The 17629-nt window shown below is 38.7% G+C and overlaps 1 protein-coding gene across 1 annotated transcript in view; it reads right to left on the reverse strand.

Moving 5' to 3' along the window:
* Nucleotides 1–1105: 1105 nt before the first annotated feature.
* Nucleotides 1106–17629, reverse strand: part of e (nonribosomal peptide synthetase ebony) — a 64071-nt gene continuing 47547 nt past the window's right edge. The window contains exons 2-17 of the mRNA XM_074107276.1: nucleotides 17246–17371; nucleotides 16594–16741; nucleotides 15972–16105; nucleotides 14699–14875; nucleotides 13938–14164; nucleotides 13332–13608; nucleotides 12728–12895; nucleotides 11422–11580; nucleotides 10660–10799; nucleotides 9732–9822; nucleotides 9001–9213; nucleotides 8435–8576; nucleotides 7707–7849; nucleotides 7083–7229; nucleotides 6222–6379; nucleotides 1106–4834 (exon numbers count right to left, since the gene is read on the reverse strand). Coding sequence (XP_073963377.1) covers nucleotides 4694–4834; nucleotides 6222–6379; nucleotides 7083–7229; nucleotides 7707–7849; nucleotides 8435–8576; nucleotides 9001–9213; nucleotides 9732–9822; nucleotides 10660–10799; nucleotides 11422–11580; nucleotides 12728–12895; nucleotides 13332–13608; nucleotides 13938–14164; nucleotides 14699–14875; nucleotides 15972–16105; nucleotides 16594–16741; nucleotides 17246–17366 — 2586 coding nt within the window. The 5' untranslated portion in view covers nucleotides 17367–17371 and the 3' untranslated portion in view covers nucleotides 1106–4693. The remainder of the gene's footprint in view (nucleotides 4835–6221; nucleotides 6380–7082; nucleotides 7230–7706; nucleotides 7850–8434; nucleotides 8577–9000; nucleotides 9214–9731; nucleotides 9823–10659; nucleotides 10800–11421; nucleotides 11581–12727; nucleotides 12896–13331; nucleotides 13609–13937; nucleotides 14165–14698; nucleotides 14876–15971; nucleotides 16106–16593; nucleotides 16742–17245; nucleotides 17372–17629) is intronic.

The raw sequence follows: 17629 nt of genomic DNA on the forward strand, positions 1-17629 counted from the left end.
GTAGACAATGGCGTATGAGTGATGTCTTTTGTATTTGACGTGGCGGCGAAAAGGTTAAACCAGCCGTACTTACTCAACATTTTTAGTGCGACGACATTTTTGAGAAAAGTAGAGAATTGGTAGGCAACTTATGTAGAGATAAGTGTAAGCAATAACTTCCTAGTCACACAAATAAACATATCTGTCTAGTCAAATAAGTATTTTTATTTTTATGTACCTCTTGCCCGCAGCTTTGCTCACCTACTTACACCACTTTATCTGTGCCCCTAGTGTATGTTTTCGGTTACAAAATACGTCTCGATCGCGTTCGCGTTAAAATCTCAATTTGTATGGAAACACGACCATCGCAAACGTTCCGCTAGAGGCGCTGTTCGTGTTTCCATATAAATTGAGATTTTAACGCGAACGCGATCGAGACGTATTTTGTAAACGAAAACTTGTACTAGGGGCACTGGCAGTTGAATTTAAATACTGGGATTCTACAAAATTTCTATGGAAATTCCCAAAATTACGTTGATGATCTTCATTTTCGTTGTAATACCCACCTCTATGGCACAAACTCGTGCAAAATTTCTTGTCTTTACACACAACGATTATGTTTTTGAAATTTGAAGAGGAGCAGACAATGGCTTTTTTTATTTATTTATTGAGAAACAAACAGTCATATATAAACATGAAATTGAAGACAAAGAAATTTAAACAGACCTATAGTTCCCTTAATGAGTCTTATAAGAAAACGTGACAGACACACAAAATAGCTTTATTATAGGTAAGTACCTATCCTTATCACTATTGTGAGTGTTAACCTGCGATGTACTCTCTTAGGTCTATTTGAACGCTATTTTTCAGAAATGCACAAGTACAATTAAAAATATCCACGTCTCTGAGTCGTTCGCTATTATTACTTGATATTGACTTTTCCAGACATCCAGCTATCTACATTCAAATTTCGTGCAAAACCAGTGCCGGATTAACCCATAAGCAAATTAAGCAATTGCTTAGAGCATCACGTCTTGGGGGGCACCATAAGAGGCACCAAAAAAAATTGCTAGCACATAAAAAGTAAGGCTGTTTGAAAAAGGCTGTAGGAAATAAAACAAGTTCGTACAATATTCATTTTATTACATGTAACATTTAGTTATTAAACAGACTAACTGCTTTTCTACTTACATGTTATTTATCACAACTGCTCAACTAGAGAGATCTAGCAATATTTCTATAAATAATACAATAAATTATTTTTTACTTACTACACTTTCACATATTTCATAGTTTTTTCTGTGATTGGGTTGTCTAACTTCGCTGTTATCGTTCCAAAGATTATTTCGACACCTAACTTTATTGTAAAATTACCGTATAATGTTCTTCAGTTCTTGTAGGTACACTGGTACAGTCACCAGCACCAATATCTGACACAATAAAGCGTGCATAAATATCTGACGACTCTATTAGGCCGGCGTAGGATGGTCTTTGAGCACGCTCTGCTGTGGCAGAGATATTAATGCAGGTAACTGTACCTATTTTCTCTACCTCACTTTAATCAAACAATAGTTAAGGTTTCTGAAGGGCTAAGTACTACGAAATTCGAAAACCGAAGTTCGTATCGTACCATCCCTCTCTCTCATATTAAATAATATTAGCGTCTGCGGGACTGTACGATACAAACTTCGATTTTCGAATTTCGTAGTAGCCTCTGTGACAGGCTAGTTTGGCGCTAGTATCGCAAGGCTTATTTGACATAATGTGTCACGTTTGGTTAAAGAATTAGGTAAATGAGCCAATCGCAAGCAAGACTGTAACGTGAAACGGACCTCACGATGCTAACGCCATCTAGCGATATTTGGCCTGTCAAAAACCATAGTCGGGGCAGGTTTTGAATGATCACATAAAATATAAGTTGGTGTCATACAAGAGGCGAGCACGAGAGGTAGCGGAAGAAGAATATAAAAGGGTTGTGGTTCAGTTTAATTTCAGTAGAATCAGCCCGCTTTACATTCAGCAAAATGCTTTCTAAGCTAACTTAACGTCAGCAAAATATTAGTACTTATTACATAACACTGACTTTTTAGCAAAGATTCGAGGTTACTCATTCTCACTTCCTTTAACGCAAATCGGCTTATTCTCACCTAATTAGTAAAGCATTTCTTTTAACGCCCAAATCGCTAATAATCATTAATCTAAGTGGAAACTTATTACATTTTTTAAAACATTATGGCAAGCCAATTAAACCCGTGCCAATGAACGTAATACAATATAACATTTTGAAATCAATATGCTTTGCATCAATAAAAACATGCCATCTCACGATTTCATTTGTGACTACTCCGAAATTCGAAGTTCGTGTCATATCATCCCTCTCACTCTCCTGTTAAATACTATTAGCGTGAGTTGGACAACTGATACGAAATTCGAATTTTGAAATTCGCAGTACAAGGCAAGCGTGAGTAAATAGGTAGGTAAAAATATATGTATGATAGAATATGATATCATTGCTCCTTGATAAGTAAAAAAATACTGTCATTAACAATGGCACAGGTTTTTACAATGTCACGCAATTTTACCTGTATTTTCCGAAAAAGCTTATAACTAAAAAGTAAAAATTATAGTTAGAATGTTCTAACCAATTTATAGCTCTTCTATAAAAATGGATACAATTCCACAATACATGAAAAATTTATTTCGGCAAAAATTTAATTGCCAAGTTGTTTCTGTCAATGAATTAATCCATCTATGGAAGTTCACGGAAATCAAGAAAAATAGCTATACGACGTGTATACAATACAATTATGTACTATGATAGTTTTATGTGTGCCTATGACTATACTTACATACAAAAATATTTGTAGTGTTGATTGTGTGTGAGCTTTATGGGTTTTGGTTTTATTAGTTGCTAGCTGATTCGTTCTTGAGATAAAAAAAACTTGCTATTCAAAAATGTATGACCAAATCAAAACATTTTTTGGGAGTTTTCAATTCCAAAGAAGCAAATATTATAAAAATCTTTCCAGCCCATTTTGAGCTATAAATGGTGGAACTAAAACGAATTTGTTTTATATAATTGTATATATAATAATTATAATGTTGCTATGCCCCCAGTAAGCTCTTTCTTAGGGCTACATTTTTCTTCTTCTCGTGGCAAGTAATAATGCGTTTTTAAACATCTAAGATCTAAAGGATTTTGTTACTATATTTAAACAATGACTTAAACTAACAATAGAACACTTACCTAAATTTAACAAATATAGTAGGTATTTACGTCGCCATGATAAATCAGAGCGGACAAGGTGGTCAAAAATATCGGCACATGCACTCTCTATCATAATTATTAAGGTATTTTAGAGTTCAAGTATCGATTGATTGATCACCTTGGCCGTTCCGAAAAATCTGATGGCGACTGTATCACAAAATTCTATAACTAATAGTAGATTGTTCAACAAGGGACTAAAACAAGCCATAATGACACGAGATGTTTAGCCACCCGAGCAGAGCGAGAGTTCGAGTGGCATTATGGTTGTTTAGTCTCGCGTTAAACACTACTTTTCACTTTGAATGTGAGGAAAAAAAACAATGTTCTGTTCAAAATTACAATATTACCTACTTTTTCAAAAACGTACGCTCTACTAATGGATAGGCCACCGGTTTAAAATTCAAATAGCAAAAAAAAATTGTTGCGCGGTTTTTTCTTTTCTTTTATTGTTTATGATTATGAAGTGACCTTTAAAAGCTTGCATATTTAGCCAACAGTTTCAAAATTGAAAACTATTTTAAAACTAATTGGACTATGCATAATAAAATGAATTAATCCTAAATATAATTGAATAGACTCATATTCGTAATCATAATTGTTTCACGAAATTAAATCGTGTATTTTTTTATATTTTTGCACAGTTCTCATTTTAAGGCTATTTCCACGCCCTAAAAATCAGCTATTCACAAACACCGTGTTGGCTGTTTAGAGGTTTCCAACGTAAATTAAAAAAAAAAACTTTAATCCCTAGAGAATAAAAAGGAGCTTTAGTCCCGATATGCAAAGACTAAAGTAACATTTTAAGAGCATGAGAAGTGAAAACAATATTAATTTAGTTATTTTTGAAACAGTTTAATGATGGAGATTTAATGAAACAACTTTATACTTAAAATGAAGTGAGTGTATGGGATTTATATACAAAAAATTGCCTAAACCAAAAAATACCGCTATGAAGTGTTTGAAGAAAAACTTCCGATACTTTATTGGTTAAATTAATTAATTATACTTCCGTAATATATGAGTCGATCAAATTATAGTAGAACCAATAAAAAAAAATACAATTAACACTTAACAGTCTCCTGCCAACGCTTAAATTACTGCTCTACCAATATAATTTCCTTGCAAAGTTGAAACTCTATAAGCGAAATACTGGGTTACATTGGTCTCTTAATTGTTTTTATTGGTGTATCGTATGAGTCCCGGATCACAATGACTTAGGGCTTCACGGCACTATCCAAGGGGCGTCGTGAAACTACACTTAGGTCACCTGCATAGCATCTAGAGCTAAAAAACAAGAAGATATTGTCTTGTAAAAGGCGTCGCGAATTAAAGACGGTCGCAGTTTAAAAAGACTGGGAGCCCTTGGGGTTATAACGTGAAATAAAATAACTTAACTATACTTAGTAGGAGAACTACAGCTCTTATCTTACTGGTTGTTTTGTTACTCTACTCTACAGTCTTCCAACAGACAATGGCTCTCATGCTGTCAGGTGCATCTCCAAAGATGCGGTCGCCATTGCTGTCCACGTATTGGTTGATTTGGTAGTCCAGAAGCGTCTGGAAACCGAGCACGTCGCTACCGAGTTGCTGTAAACAAAGAATGCTTGTTAGATGTAAGTGTTCTGCACTGGTACATGTTTAGGTCTTTTGTAAATATTTGTGGAAATAGGTAAGGTGGAAAAGATATTATCTTCAGCCGAAAGACGTCCACTGCTGAATATTTACGCCTCAAAATCCTATTTGAGACTTCCTTCATCTAGACACTAATGGGGTATAGGGTCCTCGCTCACGAAGCGCAGAACATCCCACGCTACGCTTCTCATTTTAATGATTTCCCATCATTATTTTCGAAATCATCATCATCATTATCACATCAGCCAGAACATCTACTGTTGGACATAGGCCTCATCATCTGTAATCAATAGGCTCATTCCAAGGCTATGTACAAACCCTATATTAACTATCATCATCATCATCCATCTACTGCAGGATATAGGCCTCCCCATATTTTCGAAATATTGGCTATTATATAAATTAGTAAGTAATCATCTGTAATCAATAGGCTCATTCTAAGGCTATGTACAAACCCCACCTTAACATCATCATCATTATCCAGTCACTGTAGGATATACCCCTCCCCCATATTTTCGAAATATCGGCTATTATTTAAACTCACTTTTTGTCTGTCCCTGACTGAATGCTCCTCTCATCCACTGAAAGGTTGACTGGTAGAGATCCCTTAAAGGGATAAGTTCGCCTTTGTACATATATTTCATTGTTTGTCGTTTGTGTTTGATATTTATTTTGTACAATAAAGAGTTTAGATACATACAAATTGGTAAGTAGTCATCTGTAATCAATAGGCTCATTTCAAGGCTATGTACAAACCCTACATTAACTATCATCATCATCATCCATCCACTGTAGGATATAGGCCTCCCCATATTTTCGAAATATCGGCTATTATATAAATTGGTAAGTAATCATCTGTAATCAATAGGCTCATTCTAAGGCTATGTACAAACCCCACCTTAAAATCATCATCATTATCCATCCACTGTAGGATATAAGCCTCCCCCATATTTTCGAAATATCGGCTATTATATAAATTGGTAAGTAATCATCTGTTATCAATAGGCTCATTCTAAGGCTATGTACAAACCCCACCTTAACATCATCATCACTATCCATCCATTGTAGGATATAAGCCTCCCCATATTTTCGAAATATCGGCTATTATATAAATTGGTAAGTAATCATCTGTAATCAATAGGTTTATTCCAAGGCTATGTACAAACCGCACATTAACTATCATCATCATCATATCAGCCGTAGGACGTGTTGATTGATTAATTCAGTCAAAGTCAAAGGTTTATTTATTAAAAAAGTAGGTTACATGGTCAACAGATGTTGGCAAACATTTGAAAGTTCTCCACTTTTGATTTTGAAAATACATTGATGACATGATTATTACCTGTGTGAGCGGGCTGGTGTTTGTGGTGAACACGCCAAGGAACCGTTTGTCGCGCGCGACACGCATGGTGGCCTGTTCGAGTCCGCGGATCGCCGCGACATTGTCGCGCGCGCTCAAACGCTCCGCTGTAGCCATCATGAATGAGTGGAGGATTGTGCCTTTAAACAAAAAAGGAACATTAGGAAACCTACAAGCCCGATAAGCGCCATAGATTTGGAATTTACTAACGTTAGCTGTGTTTGAAGTAACCGAAATGAGACCGAAACATTTACAGCTCTTTGTAGTCTTATGCTCTTCTCGTTCCGCTCTCATACTGTTGTTCTAAGGATGTACGGAATAACGATATAGCATTTTCAGGATGTGGTACCTATTAGGAAGAGTTTGATTGAACCCTAAATGTGTTGGTCAAGTGTGTGTGACATTTAGGGGCTGTTTCACCATCCATTGATTAGTGTTAACTGACGGTTAAATGTGATGCCGTCTCTATTTATTTTGTTCGAATAGACGGAGACGGCATCACATTTAACCGTCAGTTAACACTAATCAATGGATGGCGAAACAGCCCCTTAGGGTATTTATTTATTTATTCCGTACAACCTAGGGACAACCTGTAACAAATTAACATCTGGTAGCATGGTGAACAATTGTGTTGCTCTGATGATGAACTCTGGCCGAGTCGGAAACGTAGTGTGGTGATAGTTATAGTTGGGTTTGTGTGATGTGTGTGTTCTCAGTTCTTACGTGTGGAGGTGAAGAGCTGGATGTTGCATACGAGTAGGCGTAGCTATAAGGTCGCGGGTGAGGAAAGGAAAGTAATGGTTTAAGTTCACTGTACAAACAATCTGTTTATTTTAAACTTACCTTTCCCTTCAGGCAGCACAGAGTCTCTCACAGAGCCCTCCACAAACTCCAGGAACGCCATGATCTTGGCAAGCCCGCCGCTCAGCTCGATCTCTGGCTCGTCGCGCGCGTCGAAGTTCAGGGCCACTGCTACCGGGGAGCCGCTATCTATAGGAACAGTGGAACGGCTGGTGAAGACAGTTAAATCGTTTTGGTTTTTAGGTAACGTAGTTGTAAAAGGAATTCTTGTAGTTTCACTAAGTATGTCTGTAGCTTAGTTTAGAAATTGTAAGTGCTAAGAAGCTGTAATTTTGTATGGGTGTAGGTATATTAATTTTGCGAACATTTTCGAACAAATTTGGGTTTTCTTCTCATTTTCTTTCTGTTTGTATGGGACCATATTTCTAAAGTTTTTTACTAACGCCTGGACTAGAGTCCTTGTGTCTTGTTTTTTTAACACACTTCCTCGTGCATGCAGCAGTGTCGTAACATGTTAACTAAATTGTTTACAACCCCATAATTAAAACCCGAGGGCCTTTTTTGCGTATTACCTACACCCAAGGGCGTAATGTAAGTGCATGTACTAAATAGATGTGCAGAGCCTGAGCTGAGCAGTGTCCTCCCTCCTAAAATGAATGAACGTACCATCCCGTAGTAGGACGCTGAGGCGCGCGCGCAGCAGCGCCGGCCAGCACGCGCTGATGCAATGCGCGTAGTCGCGAGGCTCGATCTCGCTGCGCAGGAACTGCTCCAACTCCGCCTTCTCGTAGAACGAGGATACTATCATGCTGGAACAACGAGGGCACGTTAGGGCATCTTAGGGCCTACGCTAACTGGCGCACACCTGCGGGTGCAGGTAAATCCAAATACGGGGGCCAATGCGTATGTATCTACTAGTTTTTGCCCCCGGTATCGCCCGCGTGGAATTCGGTAATCGCACGCTGTTCCCTCGGGAACTGTGCATTTTTCCAAGATAAAAAGTACCTAGGCTATGTCACTCTCTGGCCCATAAACTATCTCTATGCCAAAAAACACGCTCGCTCTGTTTCGACGTGAAAGACGGACAAACACACAAACACACACACTTTCGCATTTGTAATATTAGGTACTAAGTATGGCCAGCCAACTTTTTTTCGGATATCTTCCATGTACAGACTTTCGACCCTCTTCAGCTTTATTATATGTATAGATTTGGACAAACGAAATGAAGTGCCATTTCCTTACGCGCTAATCCACAAATCTGTAATGTTAAAGACTGATTGCATTGATTTTATAGCAGAGCCCTTCGTAATGTTAATGAAATCTTTCTGTAACTCCTATAATCTATTTGCAATGAATGAATATCTCTTCAATAAAGGTTTGTTTCAACTTACTCGATGACGTCTTGCTTGTGCTCATCCCTCATAGGCTCAGCTATAAACTTGGGTGCGCTGCCATCGCTCTGGCAGTCGGGGCTGCTTGACAACTTGCTGAGAACCTCGCCGAGGTTCACGGCCTCCAAAAAGTCGCTGATCTCTGTAAAAACGAACTGCTTTGAGAAAACCGTCTAATACGGTCACGATCTTTGATTAGGGATCCATTTTGTAAAATAAACTTTGAAATTGTCACACAAGATGACGCCTATCGGATATTCGATTTTGAGTGGGTCCCAAATTAAAGATCGTGACTGTACATAATGCTTGTAGCGCCATCTGTTCTAGCTCTGGGATTTTTAAGTGATGAAAAATCATTAAAAATCTATTAGAAATCAGTGGTCCGGTTACGAAATAAAGGGGTCACCATTATCATCAGCCGGAACAGGTCCGTCCATTATTGAACAATGAACCCCCCCTTACAACTCGCCACTTGCATCCAACGATTTTCCGCAACTCTCACGTTGTCGTCGCTCCATTTAGTGGGGTTAGCTGAATAATGCACTTAAAATGAAATATTATCTTACCAATATAATATCCCCTATCACGCAGCCGAGTGATGGTGTAGATGGAGTTCAAAGAATTCCCCCCAAGTTCGAAGAAGCCCGCTCGAACGGAGAGGGCCCCTCTGGCAGCGCGGCCTAGGACTTCGCCTATTGTTGAGAACAAGACTGTGGCTTTCTCCTTGTCTTCGCACTCAACGCCAGTATAATCAATATCTAGCGGGATTTCAGAATCGTCTGTAAAGCAAAGTGGTGTAGTCAGTTGTGAGCTGGAGCCAATGACGTGTGGAAAAAGGAAGTGTACTTTCGTTAATATTTAGCATTTTGCACATTATCATCTGTACTGTTTATGTGTTGGTGTTCAATAAAGAGTTATTGTATTGTATTGTATCGACGAATCGGGACGTAGATTACTTAAAAGTTACATGGCAAAGATGACTCCTGTACTCGTATAGGTACAGTACCAGCATTAATACATAATAATCTGCCACAGCATTCAGCGGAGCGTGCAAAAATATATCTGACACGTCCTTCCGGCTCTAGAAATAGAGTTGTATCAGATATTTATGCACGCTTGTTGTGCCAGATATTGGTGCTGGTAACTGTACAAGTGAGACCTTTTTAGATAAAGTATTTTTGTTAGTCAACTTTATCACGTTTAACCAACGCCTATTTAAATGAACTAAAATGCGAATGCAATGCGTATTTTGTTTACAGATAAAAGTCTACATGGGTATATCCATAATATCTCTTACCGTTATTATTTGTGTTCTCGTACATCTTCAGCAGTGCTTGTCTATCGACTTTGCCATTAACAAGCAGCGGGATGCTCTCAATCACAATGACCTGTAACATCAAAATCAATATGATCAACCTACTAAATATAATGTCCAAGTGATATATTTGTAATAATTTTTCAGTGTGAGATGAGAATCCCGAGGATGCATTATAGATTTTGTGGTTCGATCAGCTTTATAAAATAGCTCTGGAATAACTGAATTATTGATTCAACGCAGAACGCGTCCAGTAACAAAGCCTTTAAAATCCGAAATATTTGTTGGCCTTTATTTTAAAATTTGACGACCGGATGGGTAAGTGGTTAGAGAACCTGACTATGAAGCTTGAGGTCCTGGGTTCGAATCCCGGCCGGGGCAGATATTTGTGTGAATAACACGAATGTTTGTTCTCGGGTCTTGGATGTTTAATATGTATTTAAGTATGTATTTATCTATATAAGTATGTTTATCCGTTGCCTAGTATCCATAGTACAAGCTTTGCTTAGTTTGGGACTAGGTCAATTGGTGTCAAGTGTTCCATGATATTTATTTTATATATATATTTTTTTTAATGATTGCCGTAATTTATTAAAAAGGTGGCTGAATAATATAGTGAGTCCCAGTATGATTCAATTGTAAACAGCTTAAGTGACACAAGGGATATTCGTGTAATCATGGACAAGGCAAAAGTTTCCTCTTGTTTAAGAAATTGTAAGCTTCATTCTAATTCAAAGCTAAATATCGTCACTACTTTAAAAAAAACTCGTACCTCAAAATAAATAATTTTCTGAGTGAACTTTATGAATATTACGTCAAGGTTCAATTTTGTTGACATATTGATTTCAGATACGAGATTTTTTCAAAGTAGTGACGATATGTCAAACGTATTAGCTAGGAGGAACTGTACCTGCGGTAGCATATAATTGGTGAGTGCGCTCTTGAGAGCACCTTCGATGTGGTGAGCAGCGAGCTTGGCTGATGGCTCGATGGTCACGAACGCTAAGATCTCAGGGTTGCCGGTCGCCAGACCGTAGCAGAGCACGACAGCTGGAAATGCAGTATTGATAAATGCATACACTTAGGATAAATTTCATTAAAATTCTGTAAGAAATTCACTTTCTCATACTAAGTATTCGCGTCTGAACCATTTGCCTTTTTTTAACGCTCTTTTTTTGCCCTACGTAAATGTTGCTTTCTTATGTCAAACTTTGGGATCAGGTGAACGTTACTGTCCTTTGTAAGACTACTATAATCCAGAATTTACGTTTCTCCGTCAAACAGACTCTAAAAAATCAATTCCTTTTACAGCGTTACTTTATTCTGCATCATTAAGCACTTCTGTCGCCTCGTCATTTTCTTCTACAGTCATATTATCACTTTCATCAACATTTTTACTCTCTGCTTTATCCGTATCATCTGTGTAACTTCCTTTTTCTACTTCAACTTTTTCGACTAAGAAAAACATCGTGAAGGAACTAACATCTGCGAAATCCAATGGCGTATGTGCTATAAAGCGCTGCCGCAGGCGCAAACTAGCAGCTGCCTACCCTGGAATCGACCCACTGCACGCCAATGTGTGTGTAAACCCGATCCGCACAGGACCTGCTTGGAAACTACATTCCAAGCCTTCATAATCCTGTGCCTAGGATCGAAAGTGTATCCCACTTACCTTTCTCTACCCCCGAAACAGCAGCTACGGCGCGTTCCACCTCTTGCAAGTCCACTCTGTGCCCACGTATCTTTATCTGCGAGTCAGTGCGTCCAGCGTACAAGATCACGCCTTTGTGCAACGTCCCAAAGTCGCCAGTGCGGTACAGACGCTTAAAATCTGCGCATGAAACAGTTTACTCTAACCATTGTACATTTAGCCCTAAACTTGGAAGTGTATCTTATAAGATACATAATTTTAGATCATCTTTTTGTATTTTTTTTAAGTGAGTTCTTTTTTTTTGAAAGGACGAATAAATTTATTTAAGAATATAAACTTATAGAAAATACAATCATATAGCTAAGAGCTAAATACTACTAAATAATAAATCTACTAGCTAACTTAAATAATATTTCTATATTACTTAATTTTGTTAGCTCTCTCTACAAGAATCCAACGAGGCTTGTATTCAGTACACTTGACTCACCTTGCCAAGTTTAGGGTTAAAGACATTATAAGATAGATGTACAATTGCCAACAGTCTTAACTGATCTTATGTGCCATTTAATTCTGACGCTAAAAAACACCTTTTAATCAATAAGTAGTTATTAAATTAAATAATTTTGGGACCCCATTTGCAACATTACCTATACAGACTTTTACGCGTTCGTTCACGCCTAGACCTCATTAACCCCCGAAGCAAAAAGAGGGGTGTTATAAGTTTGACCGCTATGTGTGTCTGTGTGTGTGTCTGTCTGTCTGTGGCACCGTAGCTCTTAAGCAGGTGGACCGATTTGAATGCGGTTTTTTATTTGATAGCAGGTTTTCTAGCGATGGTTCTTAGACATGTTTTATCAAAATCGGTTTAGCCGTTTTTGAGACATTGACTTTGACAAAGTCGGGGGTTTTCCAACTTTTTGTTGGTTAGGTAATGGACCTAGAGGTTCTATCCCCAACGGAGTATATACAGTACAGTAGATACACAACATAGATCATACTCGTCAAACTGAAGAACATTAGTTCAGCGACTTTTAAAAATAATGGAGTCTTTCGATTTTTCCTTTTTTCACACAAATTAAATACTGTAATCAATGCACGGCATCCTAGAACCCAACTGACGTCGCCTGTCACGCTACAAACATTTTGCTTTACATTGCTTCTTCGAATAAACTTTAAAGTGTAATAAAAATTAAAAACTATTTATTTTTAAAAGTTGCTGAACTAATGTTGTTCAGTTTGACGAGTACGATCTATGTTTTAATTATTTGCTCATATTACAGGCCACACCCGGTATGTATATTAGATAAAATTACTCATACAAACTTACCAGCATTTTTCGCGTGTGGGTTGTCCTGGAACTTGTCCTGTCCCTGCGCCCCCACATACCCCGAGGCGAGGTTGGCCCCCGCCACCCACACCTCGCCGACTTCATCCTCTCGCGCTGGATTCATCTCCTCATCCAGTAAATATACTGCGCAGTTGTCCAGTGGGGACCCTGGATAAAAAAAACTTCTAAGTCAAGGATGGACTTCATTTCAGATTGTTCTATGAAATCTCTCTATTTGACCATTTAATAATGCTATCATGCGAATAGGTACTGTTGATGAGGACGATTTTAAGAAATGTTTTGTCTATTAAAATCACATCAATATCAATAAGAAACAGTGGAAAATGTACAAATAGGAACTAGAATTTGCCTTACAAAATCATTATATTCAAGCACTTTATCTCAAAAATTTACAATAAATGTCTCTCGGTTTGTCCTCTCTCTCGAAAAATCCACTAACGAAGAGAGTGACGCCATTATTACATTTTTACTCTTGTATTCCCGGTATAATAGGAAACCTATACATGTAGTAAACCTATTAGAATCCAGCAAAATCCATTTTAAAAGCTAAAATCACTCAACAATCTTCTTAGTTCAGACTTACCAATAGGAATAGTATTATACATCTCCACCTGACCCGCATTCTCCAAGACATGGAACGTCACATCTCCCATAACTTCGGTGCTTCCGTAGAAGTTAGCCAACTTGTAACCACTGTGGTCTCCGAAGTACTGGAAGAACTGTGCAGCTAATTCCTTGCTAAGGGTTTCCCCGGAGCAGACCCAGAGCTTCAGATTCTGGAGGGGTCGCTCCGACCGGTTGAGGGAGAGGTACATGAGGATAGAACGCAGGAGGGTGGGGACTAAGACCAGCCTTTGGACCTGCGAAGACAAATGGTGCATTGAATATACATTGCGCAATGGTGCTACTAGGTACCATCTTAAAACAGCTACAAAAATTGTTACCGGCTCTACTTGCCACACAAAATAGACTCTTGTGGCTGAATTGTCTATATGGCGTCTACTGATATACTAAGCACATCCAAAATAACTGTTTCTTCTATTTCAACCTTTTCTGAAAGACCGATCTAACTTGCAGCTAATTTAAACCCTGTTCGTTTTTCTTTGGGTGTTGCTTGAAAATAGGGATGCAAAAATAGTTAGTTCGCTGCTTTTACTTATTTTAACGCCGCCATTGCGCCAATCATTACCTGATTGTCAGCCAGCACTTTGACCAGTTTTTGCGGATCCCTCGTAGTCTCTCGCGACAGGATCAGCAGCGAACGGCCGTGGAGCAGCGGCCCCCAGATCTCACAAACTGAGTCCACGAAGGTAAGAGCGGTTTTCCACACGCACACAGACTCAGTGTCAGAGAATGGGAAGGTGTGGAACTGCCACCAGAGACGATTGCAGATGGCCGAATAGGGAAGACGCACTCCTGTAATTTATTAGAATTACAAGAATTTAATTTAGAGGAAGCACTAGAATTGAGGGTTTTACAAGTGGACAGGGAAACATGCATATCGTATAAACAGCACTATGCTGGGCTGGGAAGCTAAAAAAAAGCAGTTTGACTGCAAAATGTGTGGTTAGGTTAGTAACCTGTTTTAAAAGAAGTAGAATCCACATATTTAGATGGGTACATGATGCAATTACATAATAGGTCTGAATGAACCATAAATATTTGTCGCGTAACTAATGCTATTGTGTGTGACACATTGCAGTAACACTAGCGGTAACAGCAGACGAAAATCATCCATATATAATCTAATTACCAAATTATGCGCTGGCCGCTGCGCTGCGCTCATCCCGTAAGATAATGTTTGGTAATTAGATTATCTGATAATCTAATTACCAAACATATCATTATCTGATGCAAATCGGTGTGCGTCAAACGCATTGCGTTTATCCTATAAAACAATCGAGCGCTCTAAACTAGCAAGCCAAGACCACTGATGAAGAAAGAACCTACCTTTCGGTACGCCAGTGCTGCCAGACGTATACAGCACGATGGCAATGCTATCAGCTCGCGAGTCGGCCAGCAGCTCCTGTTGCTGCAACGTGTCTGCCGACAGTCCACTGGCCTCCAGAGCCAACTCCTCGAAGGAAACGGAGGGAACACCGCTCGGTTTGAACATGGAGGGATTGCCTGTAAGGTGGATGAGTTCGTAAATATCCTGGCACATTTTTATGTTTAAAACTGATTAGCGATTGACTTCTATCTCGCCTGATGATGAGTGCCGATGAGGAAGCATATGGCTATTTATTGTATATTCGTATTAATGTGTTGATAAATACTTAATGTTACTTAAAATACTAAATGAAGTGTAGGAGAGAGAATAATCGTATGGTCAGTATCAATTTATAAATCGGTAAGCGCAGTTGTTTAATGCTATTAAAATTGCTGTATATAAATATATTATGGACTTCCGCCCCCTCGTCAATAAGTAGTTTTAAGGATCGATCCCGTGGAAATAACATTCATACATAAGTGCTACTTCTGCGCAGGGATTACAAAATCGACTTTTATTGAGATTTTATAGTAAATGGTAATTTTTTTTTTTAATTTATTTATTTAGGTACAGTTTTACTTTAGGTTTTACAAAGTTGGGCCACTATTGGAAACCTCTAGGGTTTTAGTAATAGTTGGCGAGATCACGCAGATCGATGCTTTTTACTTTATTAATTATTAAATATAATATATGTAGCAATATATAATGTAGTAATATATGTAGTATATATATATGTAACAGTCCAATCTATACATTTTATAATACAACCTCTGGTCTCATGGTTCACAAGCCATGTAGTGTTTCTTCAACAGCAACTTAAATTTATTGGGGTTATTAATAATGTTCAAGATTTCACTCAACAATTCCTTAGGTAGGTAGTTAAGAATGAGTGGTAGCAAATACTTGTTGGTTCTTCACCGTAAGTGTTATTATTTGCGTGGCAAGGAGTATGCAGGCAAGTATTTTAATTTACGCATTTGGTTTGGACGAGACTTTCCTTGAATAGAGGGTATTTCGTCTCGTTCTTCCACAAGCAGAGACATTCGAAACCTATTATATACACTAATTATAGAACAATGACGGAATAAGCCGAATAATTCCTGTGTGGACTACTTTTTCGGACGAGTATAATGATGATTGATAATGAATAAATGGGCTAATGGCATCATCGTTGGTTACATTTGAGTAGGACGTTAAGACCTACAAACAAACGCACAAGAACAATTAACTTACATCGGTCATCGTACACCACAAGAGCCGGCTGCGAGTCTGCCAGGATGTGGTTGATACGTTGCTGGGGGAAGCTCGGTTCCATGGGTACGTAGGCCGCCCCAGCCTTCCACGTAGCCAATAGAGCCATCACCGTGCTGTGAAGGTTATTGAGATTAATGCTTCTTATGAGACACTTAGTAGGTACCTGTCTGGACACCGCACATAAAATGTAAAAACTAAAAATAAGTAAAACCTAGTGTCTAAGGAGACTCAACCTCAAAAAATACCGATCTGGAACCACGAGGAGATTCATAAAGTCAAAAATCGGCCAAATGCGAGTCGGACTTGTACACTGAACCATTTGTGTGTGTCTGTGTGTGTACTTGCACCTACCCCGTGGGTACAATATTTAAAACTTTATATTAGGTATGTAAAATTTAGACGATTGTATGTAGGTAAGTAGGTATTGCAATTATTATTAATGAAATGGGTGCAACTATGAACGTCTATCCCCAAACCGGAATCTCCTGAAAACCATTCACAGGGTGTTCAGTGAAACTAACCCAACTATTTGCTAAAAATTCCAAATTAATTTTAAGACCTTAAATACTTAAATACGTAATAAATAAAGAAGTTTACTCACTTGTGCGTAGGCTGCATACAGACAGCCACAACGAAATCGCCGTCGCGATTTGCGCCGGTCGGCCGCGCGCGCGTTGCCAGCGCACGCGCTAGCGCATTGGTGCGCGCGCTCAGCTCAGCGTAGCTTATGCACACCGCGTACGTCTCGTCTGAAAGTATGTGGTTTAGATGGATTCATTTAAAAGAAAGTGGTCACAAGTAAATGCATGCATTATTCTTGCAGAATGGCCAGGAGGTTTAATTATTACCAAAAAACGAATTTGTCCCTACATGTGCCTGGTCTGAATTACTTGGAAGGCATAAATAAACGTATTTTGCCATCTTAAATACCAGGCGCTTGAATTTTCTAATAAGATTTATGTGTATTTATTACATTACTAGGATAGAAAGAAAGAAACTAAATTTATTAACAAAACAAGACACAATAGTATTAAGCACAAATAGACAACACGAAGGAAAGTAGTATTAGTCTTTCTTCTTTATTTCTGTTTGTGGGCACAGCTTACCAATTAGCGGGCACAGCAGGACTACTACGAAACACGAAACTCGAAGTTCGTGTCGTGCGGTCTATATCGCTCTCGTATTAAATAGTATAAGTGTCAGAGGGACCGCACGACACAAACTTCGAGTTTCGTAGTGGCCCTGCAGCTTACCAGCACAGAGCAGCGCAGTGGTGTCGCTAGATGCCAGGCGCGCCAGGTGCGTAGTAAGCGGGGCGGCGGGCACCGCTCTGCGCGCACCTGACACTACTGAAACTCGAGGCAGGGAACCCATCGTACCTGGAAGTAAAGGAAAAATATAGATAAGTACATAATTTGAAAATATTGTAACACCCTGTTCATATGCGATGCATTGTGGGGTCATCCACAGTAACTTTCAGCATGCCTAATCAGTAAGGCCCGGAATTTTGCGTGCGGCTATTGACAGATTGTAGGGAGAAAGCATCGCTTTTTATCGATAGTATCGATACTGAAATTAACAATGAAATAGACTTTGAATACGAAATCGACAACTGTAAATTGAGTTGTAACTTTAAT

The sequence above is a fragment of the Choristoneura fumiferana genome, chromosome 25 (genome assembly GCF_025370935.1).
Source record: "Choristoneura fumiferana chromosome 25, NRCan_CFum_1, whole genome shotgun sequence".
Lineage (NCBI taxonomy): Eukaryota > Metazoa > Arthropoda > Insecta > Lepidoptera > Tortricidae > Choristoneura > Choristoneura fumiferana.